The sequence below is a fragment of the Oryzias latipes genome, chromosome 2 (genome assembly GCF_053564925.1).
Source record: "Oryzias latipes strain Hd-rR chromosome 2, Olatipes_Hd-rR_3.1".
In the NCBI taxonomy this organism is placed as follows: Eukaryota; Metazoa; Chordata; class Actinopteri; order Beloniformes; family Adrianichthyidae; genus Oryzias; species Oryzias latipes.
The window spans coordinates 21,377,282-21,398,691 of NC_136238.1; the positions used below are offsets into that span (position 1 = coordinate 21,377,282).

Here is a 21,410-nt window from a genome sequence, read left to right on the forward strand (position 1 = left end):
GTAATTAGTTCTTGGTTTAGTTTTGGTAGATGTACATTATCAAGAAATGATTTAATGCTCTCTGCTGATGGATCGATTTGAGATGATGATAAGTTCTTGTAAAATTCTTTAAACGTGTTGTTTATTTCTTTTGGGTCGTGGGTGATATTCCCTATCTCTTCCCTAATTGAGGATATTGTGTTTTTTTTCTTTGTTGTTTTACAATTGATTAGCTAAGTCTTTGTAGCTGAAATTGAGTTTGTTTATTAATTGTATTGTTTAATTCTAGTTTACAATTATTGAGAGCTTTCAGAACATGTTCTTGTCCAAAAGAAGCATACGCTTCATCAAGAATTCCTATTTTATTTTCTTATTCAAATATGGCTGCCTTTTCTTTTCTCTTTTTGTTAGATGAAAAGAAAATGATTTTACCTCTTATTTCTGCTTTTGCCACTTCCCAAATGACACACGGTGTAACATACGGAGTATCATTAGTTTCTATAAACATGTCCCATTCTCTTTTCACATAATTGATGAAATTTACATCTTTAAGCAGATATGTATTAAACCTCCAGCTTTTAAAAGATACATTTAACATGTTCATTGATATTGTCATGGAAACTGGTGCATGATCACTGATAACTATTGGATGTATCTTAACATCTCTAATACCCTTTCTAACTAGCATATAATCTAACCGGGAGTTTGAGTGGTGAACAGGAGAAAAGAAGGTAAAACCTTTGGTATTTTGGTGACAGGAGCGGCAAATGTCGCATAGACCCATTTCGTCCATTTACTGCCTGAGAGTTCCGGTTGATTGCCAGCTTCGCTGTTTCGCCGCTGAGCTGAGTGTGCCGACTTCAGGGTCTAATACAAGATTGAAGTCACCTCCTATAAAAAATGTGGAGCCAGAGTCAGCCGACAGTGATGTAAAGAGCCTGTGAAAAAAGGAGGAGTCATCTACATTTGGGCCATATATACTAGTAATATTTCATATTCCGAATTGATATATTAATAATCACATATGTACCGTCTGGATCCGACAGTGTCGGAGTGCATATATGTGACATTTTTATTCATTAAAATGGCAACACCTCTTTCCTTTGAGTTATAATAGGCTGAGTATTTGAATGGAAACTGTTGGGAGGAGAGAAGGTGGTCCGTTGAATTAGTTAAATGTGTCTCCTGCAGTAAAACAACATCTGCTTTTAGATCATTTAGATGGTCTAAAACCTTCAGCCTCTTTCCACTGGTACCAACACCGCTCACATTCCATGTGACAAAGTTCAGTGTGGACATGATTATACTAACTGAGTGAAGGCAAAGTTAGTGAGCAAAATTGCTCAGTCTGTGCACGTGACCAGCACCGTGTGTGACCCTTGGGTGTGTGAAAGAGCAGTGCATTTCCTATGATGTGTGTCTTCTGTCTCCTGCTGTGAGAGTTGTGTGTGTGATTGTATGAAATGTGATTAGTATAAAAAACGTTTCTTTGTGTGTGCAAGTGTGTGTATACGAGTAACAAATCCCACATTGTGGTTAGCTGTTGAGACATGCTTTCTTACAATTGTTAAACTTACTGTCCAGGAGGGGGAGTAAAGGAGGGCATATAGAAACAAAACATAACAGAAAGCTAAAACGACTCATTGAGGGAAATGATCAATTAACTAGACCCGCTGTTTAGAATGTCTGTTAATTTAACCATATCTATTGTAAATGAAATATGTAGACTGGAGTGTGATGGACCGATGTCACCTGAATTCTGAGCTTAGGAAAGCCAGGTGGTGAAAACTCCACTTTCTACTGTTTTCTGTTCCAAACTGTGTCAGCTCCAGAAGCTTCATCTGCAGGAACTTTGTCCAACACTTCACATCCAAGCATTTTCATCACCAAGGTTACTAATTCCATCCTGATATTATGGGATGTTCCTTTGATGAATCATCTGACATTCCTGCTCCGTTCAAATCTTCTTCATCTCAAAACTGAAGCCATGTCCAGAAGAAGAGGAAACACACAGATGAAGAGCTGCACTGATACATAATGAGATTTGAAAATAAAAGTTCTTTTCTTCTTTTTTTACTTTATCTGCATCCATGAAAAATATTGACATTTCAATAGAAAAGCATCAAATCAGTAACAATAGGTATTTAAAAGTGATACATCTTTAAAACCAAAAGATATTTTAAATAAGAAAAAACACTTTCATCTTTTTTGAGAACTTGCTGTGAAAAACTAATCAGTATAAAAAGCTAAAAATAGAAGAAACAAACAAACAAACACTGAGCTCATCTTCCAATACAAAATCTTGAGCTGAAAAACATTCAATAAAACCAGAATTAAGTATGAAGGTTTCTGTTGAGTGGAACCTCAATGCTGCCCTCGGACTGATGAGACAACCACAGAGAAGCAGTTTATTTGCTTCAGTTTTCTTCACAGCTTCTGATGGAAAACTTCCAGCACCATGCTGACCTGCTGTTGGATGGATGCGTTTGCTGCCAATGTTGCATCCTTAACAGCAGAGCGCACGAGTGTGTCTATGTACTTCTGCAGAAGGAAAGAAAGAGCAGCCGTCCTGTCTGTGGCTGTTAACGCCACTGAGGAGTCCAGCTTTGGAACCTGCATAAAACCAACAAACAGCAGAAACCCACTCTGTGGGAAAGACTCCACACTTCTGACTGATGTTCACGTCCACTTTATTCTTCACAGTAAAGATTGGAATAGAACACTGAGAACCAAACAGAACAGATAAACAGTTCTAATGTCTATACTGGAAAGCATGAATAGCATAAACAAAAGACAGAAATACCAGTCTGGCTCTTTATCTGCATCTTCCTCAATACATTTTTGGGAAAACCTTGTCCTCACAAAATGGTTAATTGCTCACATGCCTCAACAAATACAAACTAAAGATGTTAAAACAATTATAAAATGTTCCATGATCATACAAAGAATTTGAGAACTAAAGGTATATTCTAAATATTTCTAATGTTGTCATAGTAACACATGCTTGGACAACATACACACTGTCCGCATAAACTACATCCACAATGGTCATCCAAACAACTTTAAAACAATAATAATAATATTATATATCAATCAACAAAAGTTAAACATTGCTCTTGAATTGTTTGAATTATTTACCTACATGTATTTGAAAACAAAATAAATGAAAAGTGACAGTACAAAAAGTAACGGTAACTTTCAAAAGGGTTAAAGCCCTTCAAGAGAAGAAAATTTGACTCTTATAATTCTAACACATCTTTATTCACAGGTACATTGAAGGAAATTATTTCATTGAATTAAAAATTTAACTCATATTGTATAGAATTATTACACATATATCAATCGTTTGTCATTATATTGTTAATTGTGGCTTTTACACTGAAAAAACCTGGGTTATTTCTTCAACCCAACTTCTAGGTTATTCATATTGGGATATATTTTTGGGTTACTTTTTTGAGAAAAACAATTTTTTTGGGTTATTGCAATTTCATTTTACCCCAATTTATGTTTTTGCTTTCCCCGAGTTAAAAAGCCCCAGAAAATGTTGGTCCCTTTTTAACCTCAGAGTTGGGTTTAAAAACAACCCAATTGTTGGACTTCAATTTATGTTGTAGTAGAACAGTAATATGATATGTCACCTGTGAAAGTCCAGTAAATGTAGCTTTAGTATCTTAAGAGCAATTGAACATTTCTGATCGTATGTGATTCATATCTTAATTACACATCCCTGCAAAATAGAAATGACTTCCTCCCATTATCACCATGAGTATGACTATTCTTTATTAGCTCATTTCAATATTAATATTTGTTTAAATTGTTTTTTAGTTCTTGGTTCTTTTGAAATACCTTCTTATGACAATACTTGGATTAAAATAAACCAAAAGACACTTTCTGTCAGTTATAAACATTTACTGTATTTTCCGGACTATAAGTCCCTGCTGAGTATAAGTCGCACCAGCCCAAAAATGCATTTTAAAGTAGAAAAAAACACAGATAAGTCGCACTGGACTATAAGTCGCATTTGAACGTGAAATTTATTTGACAAAATCTGGGACCAAGAACTAATAACTTGCACAACCTCATATGACACAATCATAGCAGACTGTCTATCTCATAATTTCACAGTAATTCTTTCTCAAACCTATTTATTTATTCTTTTCATGAAGCATCATTGGATCTATGAAATCATTGGAAAATAGAATATTATGTTGTTAGCCTTCAAGATCTTACTGTAAAAAAAGGTTTGCTGATTCTCTGAGTCACTTAACATACTCTTAACACTTAACATACCTCATACATCAAATTGACCCAGGAACATCATCTCTGTTCCTCACAAATGAACATAACAGGAGGGTTAACAATGTATTTATTTCAATTTATTTCTAATATAAGTTACTTCGGAGTATAAGTCGCACCCTTTGCCAAACTTTGAAAAAAAGGGCGACTTATAGTCCGGAAAATACGGTATTAAAGAGTTTAGTTCCCTGAAGTCCACATCTGTGATATTTTGCTAACTTTACTAAACTGTATTTTTACACCTCCTGCTTGAAGTGGCAACATATTCTCCTGCACTTCACGGCAATAAAATATGATCATTCATTATTAGTTGGATGACAGTTCTAGTTAAGTATTAATCTGTAATCATGAAACTAAATTTTAAAGCACTAAACATTGATCAGGATGCAACATCAGATTTTGATTTTTCAGCAACTACAGAATCAGGAAGCCTATTCCTGTTGAAAAAATAAAGTTTGATCACCACAAAGCTGGTCAGCAGTGGGCGGCTTGAAGTGCATAAGAATTTATTTTATTCAACTGACTGACCCAGACCGAGAAACCACTTAAGACTAAAGTGCAGGTGTTTGGAGTTAAACAGCAGAAAAGGGAGGGGCCCCTCAAGAGCTAGAAACATTACATTTATTTTCAGTATTTTCGTCTTCTAATGTAAACCCTTATCTTTTGGGTTGTTGTGGGTTGTCTTGTGGGCACATTTTCTGCTAGGTCCTTTATTACATTTTTGACAATAAAAGGGCTTCTGACTTGTGTGATTTTTATTTTTATTTAGATTAGATTTTTGACTAAAATTTGTATCACATCCTTTGAAAAATCCTTCTCTTATGTATGTGTTTTCATGCATGTTTTGAGATAAGTATTTGACTAAAATTTGTATGACATACTTTACAAGAAAAAGTCTTCTCTCCTGTGTAAGTTCTCATGTGATTTGAGACTACATTTATGACTAAAACGTCTATTACATATTTTACAAGTAAAGGGCCTCTCTCCTGTATGAGTTCTTCTGTGTGCATTGAGACTAGACTTTTGACTAAAACTCTTTTTGCATACTTTACAAGAAAAAGGCCTGTCTCCTGTGTGAGTTCTCATGTGTGAATCGAGAATAGATTTTTGACTAAAACTTGTATCACATATTTTACAAGAAAAGGGCCTCTCTCCTGTATGAGTTCTTATGTGTGCATTGAGACTAGACATCTGACTAAAACCTGTACCACATACCTTACAAGAAAAAGGCTTATCTCCTGTATGAGTTCTCATGTGTGTTTTGAGATTAGATACACAACTAAAACTTGTATCACAAACTTTACAAGAAAAAGGCTTTTCCCCTGTATGAGTTCTTATGTGTCTTTTGAGACTGGATTTAATACTGAAACTTGTGTCACATATTTTACAAGAAAAGGGCCTCTCTCCTGTATGAGTTCTTATGTGTGCATTGAGACTAGACATCTGACTAAAACCTGTACCACATACCTTACAAGAAAAAGGCTTATCTCCTGTATGAGTTCTCATGTGTGTTTTGAGATTAGATACACAACTAAAACTTGTATCACAAACTTTACAAGAAAAAGGCTTTTCCCCTGTATGAGTTCTTATGTGTCTTTTGAGACTGGATTTAATACTGAAACTTGTGTCACATATTTTACAAGAAAAGGGCCTCTCTCCTGTATGAGTTCTTTTATGTGCATTGAGACTAGATATCTGACTAAAACCTATACCACATACGTCACAAGGAAAAGGCTTCTCTCCTGTATGAGTTGTCATGTGTCTTTTGAGATTAGATATGCAAGTAAAACCTTTGCCACATTCTTCACACACATAAGGTCTTTTATCAGACTCGGTTCCCATATGGACTAATACACTGGGCGCATTTCCTGTTCTTTTAACAGACTTTATAAAGGACAGACCATTTCCTCTTGGAGATCGTTTGTCTTTCTTTCCCAAACTTGCAGTCTTGGAGATTTTTCTAGCATCAGAGTTCCACTGACTTTCTGACACGTGAGAGCTGTCCACACTTTGGACATGACTTCTGTCTCTTATCTTCCTCTGATCTCCGTTCTCTTCATCTGTAGTTGATGTTGATTCTTCATGTTGGTTTCCTTCTTCATCCTGACTATCAGTTACATTAAAGCTTTGCTGATTGTTTAGATCTGCTTCACTGTTCTCATTTTCCTCACAAGTAGGAATCTCCATCAAGGTATCAGTCTCCTGCTTCAGATCAAGCTGCTCTTCATCCTGACTGATGCTGAATCCTTCTTGCTCCTCTTTAATCTGTGGAGGTTCTGATTCTTCCTGTTGCTCTTCAATCAGTGGAGATTCCTGCTGTTCTGCCTGTTCCACTCTGGAGTTCCTCTGGTGGTAGCAGAGATCCTCCTCTTCAGGCACATAATGCTGCGGGAGGACTGCAGGGACACAAACATAAAAAGCAGCCATTTCTTACTTGTACTAGTTGAAGCACTTATGTATTGGTAAATTCAAATAAAAATCTAAACCTTTGAAGTCCCAGTTTCAATTTTTTGTTTTAAACAAATCTTGGAAAAGAGATAACGGTGTCTTGATTGTCATTATTGGTTGTCCTGCAATTTGATTGTTTGGATGGTGTCAGATCAAACCAACATGAATTGAATATTGAGCTGATTGCACAAGCAGATGCACAAAGACAGATAGATCGTGGTTTATTTTAGCATGCTTTTTATTCTTCGGGTATTGGGGAAAGTAGCAAGTCTTTTCGAGCCAAAAGGCAAAAAGTGAAGTTGCACGTTTTTTTATTCATTTTTTCAAGTCTGACTCAAGTCCAAGTCATGTGACTAGTCCGCACCTCTGCTTCATGTTATACGTTGGTCCTGTAGTTCTGAAAGACTGCCTTCCCAGTGATTTGTAAGTGGGACTATGTTGATTTTAGAGGCCAAATACATTATCTAGGTTGTACGGTGGCGCAGTGGTTAGCGCTCTTGCCTCACAGCAAAAGGCCCCTGGTTCAAGTCCCAGCTGGGGGACATGAAAAACTACATAAATGGGGGACCTTTCTGTGTGGAGTTTGCATGTTCTCCCCGTGCATGGATGGGTTCTCTCCGGGACCAAAAACATGCTTCATAGGTCAATTGGCAACTCTAAATTGTCCATAGGTGTGAATGTGAGAGTGAATGGGTGTGTGTTTGTGGACATTCTATCTACCCTGCGACAGACTGGCGACCTGTCCAGGTTGTCCCCTGACTTCGCCCACAAGTGGCCGGGATAGGCTCCAGCAGCCCTGTGACCCCGAAAGGGAATAAACGGTTAAGAAAATGAATGAATACATTATCGGTGTTTGTTTCCTGGAAATGCTATGAAAATGGAGGAATTTGCACACAAATTTCGGATATCTTTAACGTAGCACTCTGGACAACTATATGGCAGGGATTTAATTGTGTTTGATTATCACAGCTTATTGATATGTCTGACAAATACAGTTTGGAGCTTTAGATAAGACTTCAGGATTCCATTTCCAGAATTATTTTGGCCAAATTTAACATGTTTTAAAAGCTACACAAACCTCTCTAGCAGTTTGTTTAAAGGTTGTCAGAAATGCCACATGTGAAGGTTCAATTACCAGCATCAGTATAGAGCATCAGTCTATACTGATGCTCTCCTTCCACAGCATTTCAGTGTTGCCCCACAGTAGGGTTGTCAACGATTAGTCAGTTTTGACAACGTTGACTTGTTGACCATAAAAAACTTGACGCAAGTTTGTTATAGTTGATTATTCTTACATGTATAATAAACACCCACAAAGTCATTCATGACCGTGTAGTTCATTGTTGAGCACAAAGCATGGCAGAACCTTCAGTTGACCCCTTCCGTAACCAAAAATGATGTCAGACAACAGATTTAAAAAAATTAGCACAACTGTCGCGACCTGATTAATAACGGCTACCAGATTTTTAATGGCAACCTGAATGGTCCCTTCACGGTCCTTGACAACTCCAATAAGGTAATTTTAGCAAACCTTATAATATTATAGAAAATGGCTGTTGTTTCTTATGTGATCGTGCCAATATTAATAATGCTTCGCGGCTAAGAGAATAGGAATGGGTTTTGTTAAGATCTTATCGATACTGCTTTTTGATCCAGTATCTTATTGGGATTCTTATTGATACTTTTCTGTGTGAAAACCAAGAGCAAGAGGACAAATGAACTGTATAGATAAAAATCTTTTAAATTTACCGTTAAAACACAATTTTAAGACTTTCGTACACATTAAACGAATAGCAGACTACTGAACATTTGTGCATTTTATTCACAGGTTCTTAAGTGAACACATACAGTACAAGTGGTTTTCTCTAAAAATGAACTCTCAACATACCTCAAAAACTTTTCTTTTCCTCCTTCATGTTGGCCTGCGGGCTCTAGCATGACATCACTCTTCTTTAACGGCACTAGTTACACCTGCTGGCCTTTTACTGGTACTAAATTATTTGTAACAAACCTACTTAACAATTAAACAATTTTAAAATTATTTTAAATTTTAAAATAAAAATATTATAAAATGAACAAGGTGGATGGCATATTTTCACTATTCTTACATTAATTTAATTAAAATTTTTATTGAATACAATTATAAATACTAACATGTCTATTAGTAATCTACACTTTAAGGTAGCAACTTAAATAAAAAAAAGCTCTGATTGAGAACCAAAATGCAGAGTATATCAAATATCCTCCTTACTTCACAGAACAATAACTGTGGGAATAAAAGTTCACAATGATCACCTCGCACATTTTTTCTGCAGAAATATCAGCATATTGGCCTTTTCTTGTAGCAGTCCGGGAGATGAGGGTTAGCTGGCTTTGTCTTTAAAAAAGGCTGAAAAATAGAAAAGGTACTTAGCCAAATCCAAATTCCTCTAATACCCTTCTGGCTTTTCCCTATTGCACCAGTTGTAGGGACATTTGAAGCTGTAATGGTGTCCAGACTTATTCTTTTTTTTTTTTTTTTAAAGCAAAATCATTGTATAAACGGAGGCTGAATATGTCAGTGTTTACACTGCCTCACTTATCCGTGTAACTTTAAATTAAACTGGACCATTTTCTTGATTATATTCCTAATGAATTATTATTTAACTTTAAGGAAAAAAAAATAATAATTTTATATCAAATTTATTTCGTGTAAGTCTTTTGGCTAACAGTAATACCTCCCTTTCTTGAATTGGACATGTAATAAGAAAGTTATGACACTAAGAACTCATCATTGATTCAGGTCACAAACACTTTGTTTTGCTTTTTAGTCAGGAATATAATTAAGACCAACATTTTGATCACTGAAATTGACAAAAAGTTCTTACTTTTTGACCCATCTGAATGATCTTTATACCATTGGGAAGGTTTCTTTAAGCCATTTCCAGTGACATGAAGATTAATTCAATGAATTTTAAAATTTTAGTCGCATACCTACTAACAGTGATTACCAAGTTTTCCCATTGTTTCCATCTGCAAAACGAAGCAAGTCATTCAATAGTAAAATAATTCCATTTCTATTTAACCTTTGTATTTGTTTGTTTTGTTCCGAATTGAAAGCTCTATCATTTGTGGTCGCCAAATCGTGTCTCTGGGCCTCAATAGTTAGTAAATATAAGTTCTATAATAAAAGGTTTTCATAAAAATAGTTTGTTATTTGTCATCTCCTGTTTTGTTTTCACACAGAAAAATATAAATAAGAATACCAGACCGATAAGTTTAGTAGATAACGGAAGTATTGATCTAAATCTTCACGATATCCATCCCTAGGCAAGAAGCTTTCATTGTATGGATGATGTTCGTCTTGCACAATCACAAATACATTGTTAATCTTCTACAGTTACATGCAACTACATATACACAATTGAGCTTTTGAGCCTTACAGACAGAAAACAGGGCATGTTTTACAATTTAAGTTGGTAATGAGCGGTCAGTATTTTGAGTTCAATAAGGAGCCAAATCATATATTGATTGAATTATTGTGTATAGTTGTTTTTTCACAAGTCCATGTATTGAGTTTCATATGTAATATTCAATCTAATCTTTAAAGTATGGAGCAAAAAATAAATATGAAGTTAAGGGAATTTAAACATTTATATTGAATTAAACTGTAATAAAAGTTGACTAAACACATTAAGGAGAAAAGTCAAACACAAACATGTTATCAACGTCATTTCAAAGTTCTAATGGAATCAGTTAAAATTTTAAATCTTTTGTTTTTTTTGTTGTTGTTCAGGCTTACAGTGATCTTGTTTTTATTAAATCATGACCTATCATGTATTTCTTTTTAACACAGGAGTATTTTCTGTAATAACATTTCTAAACAGATTTGCACGATTAAGCTTTGTAAGAACATTCTTAAATGTCTCTTACGAAATTTTTCCCAAATCAGAAAACATTTCTACAAACTTTTCTACTTTTTCTATTATCTTGTCTTATTCATAGAGGGTCCAAAGAAAAGAGGTTATTCCAGGAAGCATGTTTAAACTAACCTGACTAACCCTGAACTCTGGCTGAAATCCGCCTGAACATGCTTACTCGGGTCAATACATCGCTGATTTCCAGAGTCACCATGGAAACGCGTGGTGAAAAAAAGACTGCGCTATACTTCAGTGAGTCTGAGATTTTGATGACGGCGTATAAAGATTATACGTCCATCAAAAAACTAATGCAACTGCATCAGCAAAAAAGTTTCTGTTTGGAGAAAAATATTGGACAAAGTAAACGCACGAGTTTCTATCTCATTTATATATATAAATTCACACACACATTCACACACACATTTTACTTATCCAACTTTGCCAAGTTAAATGAATTACTTCTATTGGTAACAAGTAATTGAGTTAAATTTATTCAACTTAATTTCGTACGTCTATCTAACTCAAAAATTTTAACAACTCAAATGTACATATTTATCTAACTAAATGTCATATTACTCCAATTCAATTAAAGTTTTTTTTTTTTTTTTTTTAACTTGTCCTGTCCAACAGCTGGGCAGACAGATGAGAGCTGAGGGCCTCTTGTGTTGGACATATTTTACTTTAACAAGAGGGGTTATTAATCTTCAGACAAACCAAAGGTATGTCTGAATAAACCCCTTTTGTAATTGAGGCCAAACTTTATTAATTTCAATCATGTTTGAAAATCTTTGGTGTTGGACCGGACGGAAAAGGAAAGGGGGGAAGAAGAGAGAAGGACGTTAGAGAGACGGGGGGGTAGGAGGGTGATAATAGGAGGGGAAGGGGGACGAGACCATGAAGCAGCATAAAGCAACAAGTTTACTGGTTGTTAATCATTATGGTAAGGTTCAAATGTAGTACGAAAAGGGCGAGGCCTGTCCACACACACACTCAAATGTTATAAACACACCTGCTAGCTGCAAAAATGTCCACCTGTCGACATGTACACAAAACAGATAGTGTTCACACGCATACTTATGCCTTAAAACCAACTAGTGTGAAATATTTCAGTCATTCAATCATGCAAACTGTTAGTGCAAAGGTGAGCTAACACCTGTGCTCAGGTGAGTGTTTATGTTCTTCTAAAATGGATGGTGGAACGTGAAAAGAAGGAGGGAGAGTGCCCAGCCATCCCCACCCCAAGACCCCCACCGCAGCAGCAGCGGCAGCCGGAATCCCCCCAACGCCACACGGGAACCGGCAGGGAACAACCGCCAGCAACCGCCAGCAGGACCGCCGCAAGGCCCCCAGAGCCAGAGAGCAGGGAGGCACGGAGGGAAAGAGAGCGCCGCCCCAGCCCAAGCAGGAGAGCAGCCCCCCCGCCGCGCCGGGAGAGCCCAACGCAGGGCCCCACCGGAGAAGGACGCCCACAGCCCCAGACGAGCACCCCACCACCACCCAGGAGTTCCGGGCATCCCCCCACCCCAACCCCAGGTACGAGCCAGGACCCCCCAAGGGAGACTCGCTCCGCACTCCAGGCAGCCATCCGCCCGGCCCACGGTTGGTCCAGGGAGGAGCAAGGCAGGGGCCCGCCCCCCTGACCAACGGAGCCCCCACCAACCCCCGCCAGGCACCAGAGGCCCCGACCCCCACCCCAAACCACGGCAGAAGGGCAAGGAGCAGCGACGACCAGGCCCCCCCACCCCCTAAGTCATGGATTTAGCTATGGGAGACCAGAGAGACCGAATTCTTTCAAAGTTACTTGAACCTTGGGCTGACATTTTTTCCAAGCTGATATGATCAAGCAGCAGATTTCTGTGTTGACTTAAGGCCCGTACACACCGGGACGAATATTCGCCAGGCGTTATTCGCCAGCGTTTTTCGCCACGTTTTTTGTGTTCACACCCAGGCGATTTTCGCTGACGATGAGTGGAGTGAACATGCAATTTCATTCCCTGACATTAGATGGCGCTTAATGTAAAACAGAAATACTCCTGTACACAAGGTGGCGCTGCGCAAGTTTACGCTTCTGAAAGTCGCTTTTCACTCAGAAGAAGAGAGCAAGTATTTACACGCTTGTCAGAATCAAACAAAGAAAACATGAATATTTCAAGCACCAGTAGCTCCAACTGGTGCTTGGTTCGGGGATATTTTAGAATGTCCGTCATTATTGTTTCGCGGCTGTGTGTAGACGCTACTTGGCGTCTATCTTCTTCGCTGGTATGTGTGCTCAGCAAGGCAGTTTTGTGTTTGAGCGCCCCCAAGTTGTGTTTTACTGTAACTTCAGAAGCTCCAGACACGTGAGCAAAAGCGCCATTCTCATTGGTCGAGTAGATTTCGACGCGACGCGTCGAAAAAAAAAAACGAACCCGAGGCGTTTTTTTTTTTTGACGCTTTAACGCCTGGCGTTTTTTCGCGTCAGTGTGCACACTCTCATTGGGGCCCTTTGTTTAGTCACGAGGCGTTAAACGTCGGCGAAAATCGCCGGCGAAATTCGTCCCGGTGTGAACAGGCCTTTATATTTATATTTTTCTTGCTTTTCCAATTTATTAAAATAGTTTTTTTAGCAATGCAAAGAGTTATGAAAATGATAGAGCCTAATCCTCCTTCTACATCGATGGCACTCATGTCACCAAGCACACAAAGTGACGGTGAAGCTGTGATTGAAACCTTAAGCCAGACTGATAGATCGGAACATACCTTCTGCCAGAGAGCCTGGACAGGCGTGCAGAACCATAGTGCATGCATGTAATTGTCGGGTAGATTACCGTCACAGTGCTGACAAATGTCTGAGTTGCTGAGACCCATCTTGAACATCCTCTGTCCAGTGTAGTAAATTCTGTGTAGAGTTTTGAAAATGATTAGCTGCAGATTTGGACTTTTTGTCAGTTTAAAGGTGTTTAGACAAAGTTCTGACCAAAAGCTTTCATCTGTGCTGATGCTCAAATCCACATCCCATTTTGTTGTCGGAAGTGAAATATTATTATCTAAATTACCGTATTTTCCGGACTATAAGTCGCCCTTTTTTTCATAGTTTGGCAAGGGGTGCGACTTATACTCCGCAGCGACTTATATTAGAAATAAATTGAAATAAATACATTGTTAACCCTCCTGTTATGTTCATTTGTGAGGAACAGAGATGATGTTCCTGGGTCAATTTGATGTATGAAGTATGTTAAGTGTTAAGAGTATGTTAAGTGACTCAGAGAATCAGCAAACTTTTTTTTACAGTAAGATCTTGAAGGCTAAGAACATAATATTCTATTTTCCAATGATTTCATAGATTCAGAAATGCAATAAAAATGACAACTGTTTCTACAAATACAGGATGAAAACAGAGTATTATTTGGCCAATGATGCTTCATGAAAAGAATAAATGAATAAGTTTTAAAAAAAATTCTGTGAAATTATTAGATAAACAGTCTGCTATGATTGTGTCATATAAGGTTGTGAAAGTTAAAATGCGACTTATAGTCCAGTGCGACTTATCTGTGTTTTTTTCTACTTTATAATGCATTTTTGGGCTGGTGCGACTTATACTCCGGTGCGACTTATAGTCCGGAAAATACAGTACATAAAAGTTTGTATATTTTGGAGAGAGTTTTATTCATTGAGAAATTGATCAGAGTGGTAACTACATCTGGTAGCTTTAAATCGTTGTCTCTGTATTTAAACTTTTTAGTAATAATTGATTTAAGTTGCTGATATTCCAAGAAGTTATTTATTCCATGTTTGTCTTGAAGTTCCTGGGGAGTTATAAATCTTCTAACAATGATTATGTGCTCTAGTTGTTTTATGCCCCCTGCTTTCCAAGCTGGGAAGTGGATAATTTTTTTGTTTATGAGGATGTCTGGGTTGTTCCAGATGGGTGTCATTTTGCACGGTTGAATTGATGATTTTGATATTTTGAGAAATTCCCACCAGGCTGTTAAAGTGGCATTTATATTAATACTTTTGAAACAATCCTGTTTTTTAACTGTTTGGCTAATAAATGGAAGATCTGACAGGTTGATCTTTCCACATAACGCCTGTTCCAAGTCTAACCATGAGTTGGTTTCTGGATTATTTTTTAACCATTTTAAGATGTATTGTAATCTATTTGCAAGAAAGTAATTGTGGAAGTTAGGTAATTCTAATCCTCCACAGCTTTTTGCAGATTTTAAAGTTTTTAGACTAATTCTTGCAGGTTTATTGTTCCATAAAAAGCTTGATATGGATGAGTCTAATGTTTTGAACCATTTTAATGGCGGTTGTGTGGGAATCATTGAGAAGAGATAATTAACTTTGGGTAAGATTTTCATTTTTACCGTGGCTACCTTGCCCATAAGGGACAGAGGCAGGTTGGTCCAGCGTGTTAGATCGTCCTGTATGTTTTTCAGTAATGGGGTGTAGTTTAGCTGCACCAGTTCTGATAGTTTGGGGGAAAAATTGATACCTAGATATTTGATATTTCCTGATTTGACTGGCATTGTGAGTCTTTGCTCCGCATTATTGTTCAGTGGTAATAAAACAGACTTATTCCAATTAATGGAATAGTCTGATATAGAGGAGAATTCATTAATGATTGTTGCCGTTTCATTTACAGAATGTAAATTACTTAAAAACAGTAATATGTCATCTGCATAGAGACTAATTTTATGATGGCTGTGTTTGGTTTTAATTCCTTTAATGCTCTCATTCTGTCTTATTGCTGTAGCTAGAGGCTCAATAAATATAGCAAAAAGAGAAGGAGAGAGTGGGCAACCCTGTCTGGTTCCTCTTCCAAGAAAAAAACTGTTGGAAGTCTGTTTATTAGTTCTAACTGATGCATTGGGGTTGTGATATAATATTTTGATCCAATTGATGAATGATTCTCCAAACCCAAACTTATGGAGGGCAGCAATGAGGAACTTCCAATTTACTCTATCAAAGGCTTTTTCAGCATCCAGTGGTAGTATAGTCATTTCCTGGTTTTTGATGGTGGCAAAGTCTATTATGTTAACGAGTCTGCGGACATTGTCCTCCGAGTGTCTGCCTTTGATGAATCCAGTTTGATCAGAGTGAATTATGCAATTCAATTAAAGTTTTACCATCTTAATTTATTGTACTTCTTGACCTCTCCTATGTCTATGTTGGAGGCCGCAGATATACTAATTTTTAAAACAATAAAATGAATGAAATTATGTAGATTTGCAAAATGACTCAAGACGTCATTTACCATTACTTTGACTTTAACTTAGTATATAATACTTATAAATAGTGATGCTATATAAACCTCATCATGCTCTCTCTCCCTCTCACTCATGGTGCAGAAAGAATTAAACATAACAGGACAAATAACTAGACAAAACACAGTAAAAAAGCTAAACAACTGAACACATTTGGTCAAAAAGCCACACTTAGGCCGCCTTTACACTGCACGGTTCAAGTGACCCAATTCCGATTTTTTCCTCTCACGTAGCACAGATCGGATATGATCGGTGAATGTGTAAGCAGGACAAAAGCGCATGGATTCCGTTTTTCTCAGATCGGATACAGGCCTCTCTCATATGTGGAAATAAATCGGAAACGAATCGGATACGTGCATTTGCGTGTGCCATGTAAGCAGACAAATCGGATATTCCCCAGTAAATGAGAGTCGTACGTGAGTGACATCAACTCAGGACACCACCAACTGAGATCACATGACTTATTAAGATGCTTTTTGTGCACTGATTTTGCTGTCAGCGTGTTACCTTTCAGCCTCAGGCTTCAGACCATAGTTGGAAACCGCTGTTATGTCCGGTCGGGACGCAAACGGTAACTAATCAAGCGGGACACCGTTGCTATGGAAAAGGCTAGAAGCTGTTAATTTCTTTGGGGGGCGTGTATGATGGGGACCATGTGTGTGTGAGCGCGCACGCACGCACGTGCTTGCGTGTGTGTGTAAGGAGAGAGAGGGGGTGTGAGCGCGGAGCGGGGGAGTGTCGGAGAACCGTAAATTAAAAATAAGGTGTCTCTCCCAAAAGTTTTGGAGTCTTTCTTAGCCCACTCTGGAGTCTGGGGGTTCAGAACGGAAAAGTGAACCCCGAGGAAATCTCCCGTGTGTTTCTGACTACGGTCAGAAAAGAGAAGTCATCGCGCAGGAAAGGTTCAACACTTGGATCAAACTGTTAGTACAGCACACCTGCAAACACTTCATCATTCAAAAGTCAGAGAGAGCCGAGCAACCCTCCTTCTTTTCCTCCCCCGTGCATCCCCTCAGGATCGCCCAAGGCAACGCCTCCTTCCGTCGCCGCCTTGCCTCCATGACAACCGCAATCACAAAAGTCCGAAAGAGGTCCGCGGAATGCGGAAATACTGCTACGTAGTCCTCAGAACGTCTATGTTTGATAGTTTCAGCATTGTATAGTGTAAATGCAAAAACCAGATACGGGTCACTTTTAAAAGATGATGTAAGCGGGTCGACAAAAAAATCGGATATAGTCAGAAAATCGGATATGAGCATCAAGACCTGCAGTGTAAATGCGGCCTTAAACCCAAATACGTCCAGACAGGCAAAGGGAATCTTCTTTCTCTTTCGGCTTTTCCCATCAGGGGTCGCCACAGCCAACGAGTCGCATGGTAAACTTGGCAATGTTTTACGCCGGATGCCCTTCCTGACGCAACCTTCTCAAAGCAACCGGGCTTGGGACCGGCACAGAGGTAGAGAAGGGAACAGGGAGCAGCCCGGATTCGAACCCAGGTTTCACAGACGGAAGGCGCCGCAAACCAGCACGAACCAAACCGGCTCCCAGACAGGCAAAGGGAATGATATCCCACAATCCCTTGCGGTGCCGATCTAACAGCAGCACCAAAGTTACACCTACTTTATTGAAATAATTAGAATGAAAGTAAAATAACTGTCTGAAAACTACGTGTTATTTTTAAGCTGACTTAACTAAAAATAAATTGATTTATCTTAACTGAAGCGAATAGTTAAGTTAGATCAACAATGTAAAAAGGTTTCTCGTTCCAACATCCATATGTGATCTTATCATCCTCTCACAGTGAAAAAAGTATTATCTGAGCTTCTTCATCCACTAAATCATCTTCAAATGGACACACCATGCTGCCTCACCTCTCTGTAAACAAACTAACCTTCAACTAAACCTGCTCCAGACAGGTTATGTTCAGAGCATGAGTTGCCATGGCAACTTGACCTACCCTGAGACATACCACGACGCTGAAGTTAGCTTCCGATTCACAGCTTCCGATTCGCGAGGGCACTAAAGAAACATTCCGCTGCATTTTTCGCACTAAGACCACCCTAAAACCAGGTCCTGTTCAAAAACCGCTGGACCTGGACTGCTCAAACCTGGATTAAATTATGCATTATATACTAAAGAACACATTAAATATAGTTTATGATTTGTGAAACCTTCCTCTGATTTGTGAAAATGTGAAATAGGTTGATGTTTATCACATTTTACGCACTGAGTCCACCTTAGACCAGGTCCTGTTCAAAAACCGCTGGACCTGGACTGCTCAAACCTGGATTAAATTATGCATTACATACTAAAGAACACATTAAACACAGTTTCTGATTTGTGAAACCTTCCTTTGATTTGTGAAAATGTCAAATAGGTTGATTTTTATCGCATTTTACGCACTGAGTCCACCTTAGACCAGGTCCTGTTCAAAAACCGCTGGACCTGGATTGCTCAAACCTGGATTAAATTATGCATTAGATACTAAACAACACATTAAATATAGTTTCTGATTTGTGAAACCTTCCTCTGATTTGTGAAAATGTGAAATAGGTTGATGTTTATCACATTTTACGCACTGAGTCCACTTCAGACCAGGTCCTGTTCAAAAACCGCAGGACCTGGACTGCTCAAACCTGGATTAAATGATAATTTAGATAGTAAAGAACACAATAAACACTGTTTCTGATTTGTGAAACCTTCCTCTGATTTGTGAAAATGTGAAATTGGTTGATTTTTATCCCATTTTACACACTTAGTCCACTTCAGACCAGGTCCTGTTCAAAAACCGCTGGACCTGGATTGCTCAAACCTGGATTAAATGATAATTTAGATAGTAAACAACACAATAAACACTGTTTCTGATTTGTGAAACCTTCCTCTGATTTGTGAAAATGTGAAATTGGTTGATTTTTATCCCATTTTACACACTTAGTCCACTTCAGACCAGGTCCTGTTCAAAAACCGCAGGACCTGGACTGCTCAAACCTGGATTAAATGATAATTTAGATAGTAAAGAACACAATAAACACTGTTTCTGATTTGTGAAACCTTCCTCTGATTTGTGAAAATGTGAAATTGGTTGATTTTTATCCCATTTTACACACTTAGTCCACTTCAGACCAGGTCCTGTTCAAAAACCGCTGGACCTGGATTGCTCAAACCTGGATTAAATGATAATTTAGATAGTAAACAACACAATAAACACTGTTTCTGATTTGTGAAACCTTCCTCTGATTTGTGAAAATGTGAAATTGGTTGATTTTTATCCCATTTTACACACTTAGTCCACTTCAGACTAGGTCCTGTTCAAAAACCGCTGGACCTGGACTGCTCAAACCTGGATTAAATTATGCATTAGATACTAAAGAATACATTAAATACAGTTTCTGATTTGTGAAACCTTCCTCTGATTTGTGAAAATGTTAAATAGGTTGATTTTTAATCGCATTTTACGCACAAAGTCCACTTCAGACCAGGTCCTGTGCAAAAACCGCAGGACCTAGACTGCTCAAACCTGACTTAAATTATGCGTTAGATGGTAAAGAACACACTAAATACAGTTTCTGATTTGTAAAACCTTCCACTGATTTGTGAAAATGTGAAATAGGTTGATTTTTTATTGCATTTTACGCAGTCCACTTCAGGCCGGGTCCTGTTCAAAAACCGCTGTGGGAAATAGTATCATTTCATCGAATTTTATGATATTTAAGGATAATGGGGACAAGGGAAGGACAACTTTAAGGAAAACACCATAACAGGAACTTTAAAGTAAATCAGAAAACAAACCAAGAAATATTGAACAAAAAAACAAAACTTAAGTCAGGGGTACATGCTAACCATGACCATATCTATTTGTTCAATCTGACATCTGTTTCCCAGTTTCTTTTGTATACTGAGATTTTGATGTCGCTTCGTCTAGCCTTCTTGGATTAGTGCATCGTAAAACAAAAGTGTAGTGCATCGTAAAAGTGCCAGTTTTTGTCTGAGCAGAAGTCTGTGGATTGCAACAAAGTGATTTTGGTCACCCAGGTGATATGTTAGGGCCACCGGCTCAAACCTGTGATAACAAATACAATAGTACAATGCAGAATAAAAAAAGTGTTAAGGAATAAAAAAATACATTTCCACCCAAATTTCATGAACAGGACCGGGTCTGAGAAAAAGCGATAAAAATCAACTTATTTCACAAGTCAGAGGAAGGTTTCACAAATCAGAAACTGTATTTAATGTATTCTTTAGTATCTAATGCATAATTTAATCCAGGTTTGAGCAGTCCAGGTCCTGCGGTTTTTGAACAGGACCTAGTCTAAGGTGGACTCTGGGCGTAAAATGCGATAAAAAAATCAACCTATTTGACATTTTCACAAATCAGAGGAAGGTTTCACAAATCAGAAACAGTGTTTATTGTGTTCTTTACTATTTTAATTATAATTTAATCCAGGTTTGAGCAGTCCAGGTCCTGCGGTTTTTGAACAGGACCTGGTCTGAAGTGGACTCAGTGCGTAAAATGTGATAAACATCAACCTATTTCACATTTTCACAAATCAGAGGAAGGTTTCACAAATCAGAAACTATATTTAATGTGTTGTTTAGTATCTAATGCATAATTTAATCCAGGTTTGAGCAATCCAGGTCCAGCGGTTTTTGAACAGGACCCGGTTTTGGGTGATCTTAATGCGAAAAATGCAGCGGAATGTTTCTTTAGTGCATTTGCGAATCGGAAGCTGTGAATCGGAAGCCAACTTCAGCGTCGTAGACATACCTCCATTTCTGGAACCGAAAGCTGAGGTTATCAACTTCCTTAGCCTCAAACTTACTGTGGTAACATAACAATGATGAAACAATACAAACAGCTTCTGCTGCTAATATTTAGGGAATCCACTAAATCAAGAAACCTGAGGGAACCAGCTGCAGTAAAATACTAAATAAAACTGAAATCCGATGGAGAATTCAGTGACATATGAAGGGCTTCTATCTCCTTTGTTTTGGTGAACATATACCTATTGTTTGGACCTGCAGCTGTGGTTTCCAGATGACATCCAGCAGTCTGCGCTGACGACAGAGCTCCTCCTCGTACTGGACGATGGTTCCTTCACAGAGTCGGAAGATTTCTTCAGCAGCAGCAGCTAGTCGCTCGCTGATCAACTCTCTCAGAGGCTGAAGGGAAGGCATGGTTCCTTCAGCAGCAGAAAGTTGTTCTCTGACAGAACCTTCCTGAGGTTCTGAAGGCATGGTTCCTGCTCCGATCTTCAGCTCCAACTCCCACAAACACCGCCGTCCTCTTCACTGCAGCTCCGATCGATCATCTGCTAGTCTCACAATCACAGCAATCCACGTTGTCTTTCCGTTCAAACTTCTTCACTCATTTACGACACTTTGAAAAATGCTGAGAGTTCCCACAAGAACCACGTGTCGTCCTTTCTGTCCAAAAACCTCACAAACGTCCCAAGAAAACACCGGCCTCTCAACACAAGCTAACGCTGCTAGCGGATCGTTTTTTTTTTTTTTTTTTACTGCTAGCGGATCGTGCATAGTGAAT

At 38.3% G+C, this 21,410-nt stretch overlaps 1 protein-coding gene across 1 annotated transcript; it reads right to left on the reverse strand.

The window, feature by feature from the left end:
- Positions 1-2,652: 2,652 nt before the first annotated feature.
- Positions 2,653-21,409, reverse strand: LOC105355363 (uncharacterized). Its single transcript, XM_078936715.1, has 2 exons — positions 20,872-21,409; positions 2,653-6,671 (listed from the first exon to the last, which is right to left on the reverse strand). Exons 1-2 carry the CDS (start codon positions 21,101-21,103, stop codon positions 5,158-5,160), a joined length of 1,746 nt encoding a protein of 581 aa, XP_078792841.1. The 5' UTR covers positions 21,104-21,409; the 3' UTR covers positions 2,653-5,157.
- Between the last annotated feature and the right edge of the window lies 1 nt (position 21,410).